The following is a 7,500-nucleotide window of genomic DNA, read 5'->3' on the forward strand; positions in this document are numbered from 1 at the left end:
TTGTGAAAACTGATACATTTTATTTTTCAGGATTCACAGATGAATAGAAAGTTCCGAAGAACAGCATTTATCTGAAATAGAAATCTTTTGAAACATTATATATGTTTTTTTTGTTGTTTTTTTTGATGCATTGTTGATTAATAATATTATTTTTTTTTTTATTGTGCTGACAAACTTTTGAATGTGAGAGTATATAAAACTATTTTATTGATATCTTTCTGTTTTTAATAAATTTGAAACATAATTTAATTGACTTGAAACATATAATAGGTTATAATTGACTTTTTATTATTTTTTGCTTAATTTTTCATTTTTTAGCTTTTTTTCTTTACATTTTTCACAGCGCATTCTGGGATTTTTTCTGTAAGGATATAAGCAATACTGATGTAGGATTTGGCCAAAATGAGGTTATTTGCTTTTGATATACTGTATATTTCTTTTTCTTGTCATTGTTTTGTGTAGTTATAATACTATATTACATGTATATGGCAATATTATATGTGAAAACAATCATGCCAATGAATTATTTTTAAAATTGAACATTGAAACTCATGCACCGTCTCCCGCAGCGGCTCTATCTGGATCTCGTAGGGCTGCAGGCTGAAGCTGCTCTGGACTCTGTTGATGGTGAACGCTCAGAGCTTCTCGTTGAGGCGCTGGTATGAATAGTGTAGGACACAGGGACCGATTCGTTTTATAGCCGGTCTTCATGTGCGTCAGTCACTCAGTGATGGGCCCCTGGGTGGGAGCGTACGCCCCGGGGACAGAACGGTTTCTAGATATAATGACATGCAAATATGAAAAAAAGCACTTTGATTAAGGACCATGAGAAACGCAGGAAACATCCCCGGGGAAGAGCTGAATTCATGTGTAGTTAGTGTCTATCCAGGCTTGCTGCAGTTAGAAACACAAAACCACACAATTTAATCATGCAGTGTGAGAAAACACTGATACAGTGCAAACATGATGTTTTCTCGTGTAAAGCCACTCTGTCTCGTAGTCAGGTAGTGACTGTGCAGAACTTTGTTGGTTTTTGAAGAAGAGCCTCAGCTAGATGTAGTGTTATTTTGTAAAAGACCTCATCATCGCACAGGAGCCTCGAGCACAAATGCTCCTCGGTGGTTCTCATCAGCTCCCTCTTCACCATCTGCTCATTAAACTGACAAATTAACCATCGCTGTGAGGATTAAACAAAACTATGTAAATGCTCAGTGTGTGTGAACCGTGTGTGTCAAAGTTCTCATCTGCACAGGCACACACACACACACACATACACATATACATATACATATACAGTACAGGTCAAAAGTTTGGAAACATTACTATTTTTAATGTTTTTGAAAGAAGTCTCTTCTGCTCATCAAGCCTGCATTTATTTGATCAAAAATACAGAAAAACAGTAATATTGTGAAATATTATTACAACTTAAAATAATAGTTTTCTATTTGAATATACTTTTAAAAAAATAATTTATTCCTGTGATGCAAAGCTGAATTTTCAGCATCATTACTCCAGCCTTCAGTGTCACATGTAACATCCAGTCTATCACATGATCATTTAGAAATCATTCTAATATTCTGATTTATTATGAGTGTTGCGAAACAGTTCTGCTGTCTAATATATTTGATGAATAAAAGGTTAAAAAGAACTGCAGATTTATTCAAAATAAAAATAAAATTTCTAATAATATATATTCTAATAATATAGTTTCTTTACTATCACTTTTTATCAATTTAACACATCCTTGCTGAATAAAAGTATTGATTTTATTTTAAAAAAAAGAAAAAAAAAAAAATTACTGACCCCCAAATTACTGACCAGTAGTGTATATTGTTATTACAAAATATTTATATTTTAAAAACATAGCTTCTTTTTTTTTTTTTTTTTTACTTTTTATTCATCAAAGTATCCTAAAAAAGTATCACATGGTTCTGAAAAATATTAAGCAGCATAACTGTTTCCACCTTTGATAATGAATCATCATATTAGAATGATTTCTAAAGGATCATGTGATAATGATCCTAAAAATTCAGCTTTGCATCACAGAAATAAATGATCATTTAAAGTATAATAAATTTAAAAACAATAATTTGAAATTGTAATAATATATCACAATATTACTGTTTTTTCTGTATTTTTGATCAAATAAATGCAGGCTTGATGCGCAGAAGAAACTTTAAAAACATTAAAAATAGTAATGTTTCCAAACTTTTGGTCTGTACTGTATATATATATATATATATATTTTCTGTATTTTTGATCAAATAAATGCAGGCTCAATATATATATATATATATGCCCTCCAAGCACTTGCAAAATTCATTTGTTGTCAGTCAGATAGAGGCTGTGGAGTTGAAATGTTAGAAATTATTTTATTGACCTACATGTTCATCATCACAAAAAGTCAACATTAACATCATCATCATATAGCAGGAAAAAACGCACAAGGATGATGTAAAAACTCACATTATAAAGAAAGTATCCCAGCAGCCCTCCTACATCATCATCATATAGCAGGAAAAAACGCACAAGGATGATGTCTCAGAACAGAACAACCTGCCACTGCAACAGTAACAGTGCTGTGGTGATGATTTCAGACGGTAAAGCCATGAAGCCTTCATATATGATCCTTATAGTTTTACCATAAACAGTATTATGATGATTTTCATCCTCATCCATCCATCAGTCCTGAAACACACACACTAACACACACACACACACACATGAAGGGAATGTCTACACACACACAGCACATGAGCCACCAACACTGATGCTCATGATGGAGATTCAATGGCTTTTTAATACTGATCAGGATATCAGGATCGTGACGCAATGATCCATATTGAGCTGACAAACTCTGTTCAACAGAGTCCAGACATCTGCTCACACATGTGAAAACATGATGCCTCACAGTCTTTGGACCGCTGGAGATCCATCAGGAGGAAAGCGAGGATCGTTTACTCCACACACATTCATGAAGAACGGAAAGGCTGATGAAATATTATAAAATAGAATAAGTGTTCACGCCAGGAGATCTCCTAAAATCATCAAGCCAAACGGAGACTAGATAGTGAAAGCCAGCTGTGATTCTCACTAAAACTACAGTACCGTTAGACTGAGATTCAGAAGTTTGTATTTAGCAGGGTAGAGAATACAGATCATAAGAATCAGAGAAATGCTTCAAGTGCTCAGTTGGTGTGACCACTGAGAGATATTTGGAGCATTCACATGCAAACAGGACGTGTGGGTCCCTCAGTCTTTAGTAGCGTGAAAACCTCAGGACTCGTCTGTCTTCATGCAGAGTCAGAAAACATGAGAAGACCCTTCTGGTTGATCATAAACTCGATTTGTTTGATTAGAGAGAGAGTTTGTGGTGTGTGCTGGTAAGATATTTATCTAGAGGAATGGCACATATAGTGGATTTATTCGAGTAGGGCAGGAGGGTTTATAATTGGTTATTCCAGAGAGCGTATTTACCTTGGAATGTGTGGTTCTTTTGAGTGGGCGGGGTTACTTGTATGGGTAGGAGGGGCTTATCTTAGTAGGAATGATTTCTTTTGAGTGGGTGGGGTCTATTTGGGTGTGGCTATGGGAGGGGTTTATTCCAGTAGGAGTGGCTTATGTAAGTGGATGCAGTTTATCACAGGAGGAGTGGTTTATTTTGAGTAGGCGGAGTCTATTTGGGTGTGGCTACTTTTTTAGGAGTACCATGTTTCTTAGTGTGCCAGAGATGTGCAGGGATAGTGAATGCATCAACGCTCATGCTCAGGGTATGAGACGGAAGCGTACTGAATTGTTTCCTGTCAGAGCTGTATTTATAAATGGCCTCCACGGCTGAGGAGGAAATGGCACGCGGGCCGACGCCACAGAGTCGATGCAGCTCCTCCGACTGGCCGTCTCTGGTGTAGATAGCACGGAACTGACAGTTGGAATCACGCAGGAGAATCAGGAAGTGACTGGCGGAGCTCTTCTCCATCTCCTAGAGAGACAGGAGGCAATGTGAATGTCAGAATGTGAAAGTGCACAGAGGGAGTAATGTCTGTGTAGAAAGATAAACAGTGACGCACATCTATGATCTTGTTTTTCTGGGATTCATTGACTTTGCCAGCAAGGCAGCAACGGGAGAGCGCGTTGTGAATGATGAACTTGTTGGATTTGAAACTGGGTTCCTTAAATAATTTAGGACCTGAAACAGAAGATAAAATTGTGAGTCAACAGGCAACTGGAAAACCACACCGATCAAATGAGGTACTGGCTACAGCCAACAGGTGGTGCTATTTCTTCATCTTTTCAAATCAGGTCAAACCACTTGATTTGAATTCACACTCATCTGTTCTACACGGTGCAGTTAAACTCTAAAGAGTGTTATTATGATAACCAACCACTCAGAAAACCTTCATTCACGCTCTAGCAACCACCCTAAAGATTCTAGAAATTGCTCAGGACAGCCCAGCTACCTGCTAGCAGAAGACCTCGACTACATTCCAGTAACCACTCAGAACATCCTATAAGCCAAATAGCAATCATTTAGCAATCAACAGCCTAGCAACCACTTAGCAATGTTCCTGCAAACAAAAAACCACCTTAGCAACTGCCAAGCAGTGCCCTAGCAACCACTGAGAAAACCTTATGTACCTTACAGGTAAATCTCAGAAATCACCCAGAACATCCTAGGAGGTGCCTAGCAATCATTCAAAACCATTCAAGAACACCTTAGTAACAGTCTAGCACCACACAAAACATCCTAACAACCACTCAGAGCAAATTAGCAACCATATACAGAATGACATTAAGTAGCTTTAAAATGTCAAACTAACCCTAACTCTTTTCAAACATAGAAACTGATCTTAAATGTCAACAATCAGCTCTTTACCTGTGTATTCTGGGAGTGAGGCTGGAGAGGAGGCGTTGGAGGCATGTTCGCAGTCTTTTTCCCCATTCTGATTGGCCAGTTGCCCTGATGACATCACCTTTGAGGGTGACTCTGAACAGCTGAGTTGTAGAGTGAGAGAGGAAGCTTTTAAGTAAAGGCAAAAATGTATGAAAGACAGAAACGTGGCTAAGCAGCTGGGTAAAGTACCTTGATGGCTTCTCAGTTGGTAGAGATGCGCCATGTTTCTGGCTAGAGACAACTGTGTGAGTGAACAAAACTGATTTTAGGGCAAAATACAAAACAGCTTCAAACACTACTCAACGAACAGGGCGACAAACTCATATTCCATTGGTTGAGCAAATTTTGCTGTTTAACTCATACAGACAGCTAGCAATTCTGTTAGTGACACTAGTAGCTACCCAGTTCATCTTTGAGTACAAGTAATGTGTGATTACCTGTTCTGTTTTTCCCCGGTGAGCGTGTGTGAGTAAGCTCATGTTTGTTGTGCAGTTTGTGTGCATGTTGTCTTTTGCCACTGTGCTTTGCTGGTTTCTGTTTGAGGACTTTCTCTAGATCAGCCATTATCTTCAGCTGCTGACGCCTTTCATACTCTGCCCTGGTGAATGCTCCTCGTCGCAGGGGCGTTCCTGGGGGTGTGGCTTGTGACAGAGGGGGTGGGGTGTATGAGGTCGGCAGTGACTGTGAAAGCAGCTGAGTTTGAGAAGGTTGCAAGTCATCCAGGGAAGCCTGCTGACTGTTGGAGAAAGCAGAGATCAGTAAGTCCTGATTGATGGTCCTGAATGAACGGGTTTGGACAAGTAGATGTACTTACCTGTTCTCATGGTCTTGCCCATGTCTTGCACGTTTCTTGATCTCTTGAGCTCGTCTTTGCTGCCGCTCCAACAGCAGAGCCCTTTTCTGGGCCATCTCATCCTCCGAGAGACCCTCCTCCTGAACACCCACAAAGACACACATTACGGACACCTCAGACATGTACAATCAACCAAAGCACAAGCAGACCTTCACAAACCTTAAAGAACACATCGAGTCCCATCTTGCTCTCGTTCTCTGTCTGGTCGCTCATAGAATCTGAAGAGAATATTTCTGCACCCTGTTCCAGATCTGTGTCATCTCCCACCGTCCCCGCACCCTCTGTCTCATCTTTCACCAGTGCGCTGCTAAGCAGCATGTCACTTTCAAATGAGCATTCTGACGGGGCTCCTGAGCTGCTCCCACCTCCTAACAGTTCAGCTGGGAGTGCAGATCGAGGTCCAGCCTCCAGCTCCAGGTTGAAGATTGGGGTGTGATTTTCGCTGGAGCCAGACTCTGAGGTGCTCTCTTGAGGCAGAGCAGGTTGCTGTGGAGAGTCCTGGGGCATGTATGGACCACCGAGTCGCAGCGAGGAGCAGGTCTGCACCTGACATTGGCTCGGAGAGACTCGGCGCAGATGGGGAAGCGTGTCCACGTTCTGTGGGGGCGTAAGGACACGTGTGAGAGGCTGGAAACCGAGGTCTGTAGGCCGGGAGGGACGCTGCCGTTTGGGGCTTTTGGGAGCAGCACCACGGGATTTCCGTGGAACAGATGCTGCTGAAGTTTTAGGGGATCTGGGTGTGTCAGAAAGCTGTCCGGAGCGTGATGGAGATCCAGAGGGTGAAATAATACAGGTGGAGTCTCTAGAAAGATGAGGGGATGTAGCAGGGGATTTGGAACCAGCCGGGATGACCCAGGCCTTGCTGGAGGTAAGTATCTTATTTGAGGGGGTGTTTTTCAGAGAACTCAGAGTTTTCTTTCCCATGAGACTTTGCTGCTGTTCTGTAAGGCGCTGCATGTCCATTTGTAGGGACTGTAGGGTGGAGGTTAGCTTGGCTACTGCCTCATTATATTCCACCAATGGTGGCTCTTTCCCCTCCTCTGTCTTCGTTTCAACAGAGAAGGTAACCTGTTTCTCCAGTTTAGGTAGAGCTACTACATCACCAGCATTCTCCATCTTCTTCTCTTCTCCATCATTTTCTTTCTTCTCCTCCTCCTTTTTCCTTTTTTCCTCCTCTTTCTCTCTGTCCTCCTCTTGTTGGAGCTGCTGCTCCATTCGTGTCAGTCTTTTATCCAGAGTGAGGGACTGTCCGTCATCTTCCTGTTCTTCCCCCTGTTTCTTCTGGAGTTGAAGGAAGGCAGTCTTGCCCAGACTCTGCCTGTGTTTGCTAAAGATGGCCTCTATCCGCCTCTTTTGAGCTTCGATTGCTCTACGTTTCTCCTCCAGACGTGCACCCAGCTCCTGTGCCTCCAATGCCCCAACGGGGCTCATCCCTGCAGGGCTCAACAAGGACTCCACTTCCAGGGACCTGGAATTACTTGGGGATTCTGGCATCTTCTTCCTGCGTTCAGCAAAGTTTGTCATGCGACCATACTTGGGTCCATTGGCTGGGCTGCAGGATGTTTTGGGAGAGTCTTCAGGTGTGTCACACTCTAAACCTCCATGGATTTCTTGTGAACCAACATGTTGTTGTTTGCAGTTCCCACTGCTATCAGGCCTTCCTCCAATTGGTCGATACATCATCCCTGACCAGCAGGGGGCAGAGCTGCTCAGTCTGGCTTCACCCACCTCAGGGGAGTGGAGATAAAACCCAGAC

General features: G+C 41.8%; 1 protein-coding gene and 1 pseudogene across 1 annotated transcript in view; one reads left to right on the forward strand and one right to left on the reverse strand.

Moving 5' to 3' along the window:
- Window positions 1–665, forward strand: part of LOC122147664 — a 7,546-nt pseudogene extending 6,881 nt beyond the window's left edge.
- A 1,876-nt stretch (window positions 666–2,541) lies between these two features.
- The window catches only part of LOC109095070 (calmodulin-regulated spectrin-associated protein 3-like), a 17,260-nt gene continuing 12,301 nt past the window's right edge, over window positions 2,542–7,500 (reverse strand). Inside the window, exons 14-20 of the mRNA XM_042765767.1 lie at window positions 5,904–7,500; window positions 5,706–5,824; window positions 5,329–5,627; window positions 5,081–5,132; window positions 4,874–4,992; window positions 4,068–4,186; window positions 2,542–3,979 (exon numbers count right to left, since the gene is read on the reverse strand). The exon at window positions 5,904–7,500 is cut by the window's right edge and continues 270 nt beyond it. Coding sequence (XP_042621701.1) covers window positions 3,677–3,979; window positions 4,068–4,186; window positions 4,874–4,992; window positions 5,081–5,132; window positions 5,329–5,627; window positions 5,706–5,824; window positions 5,904–7,500 — 2,608 coding nt within the window. The 3' untranslated portion in view covers window positions 2,542–3,676. The remainder of the gene's footprint in view (window positions 3,980–4,067; window positions 4,187–4,873; window positions 4,993–5,080; window positions 5,133–5,328; window positions 5,628–5,705; window positions 5,825–5,903) is intronic.

This window comes from Cyprinus carpio, chromosome A1, assembly GCF_018340385.1.
Source record: "Cyprinus carpio isolate SPL01 chromosome A1, ASM1834038v1, whole genome shotgun sequence".
In the NCBI taxonomy this organism is placed as follows: domain Eukaryota; kingdom Metazoa; phylum Chordata; class Actinopteri; order Cypriniformes; family Cyprinidae; genus Cyprinus; species Cyprinus carpio.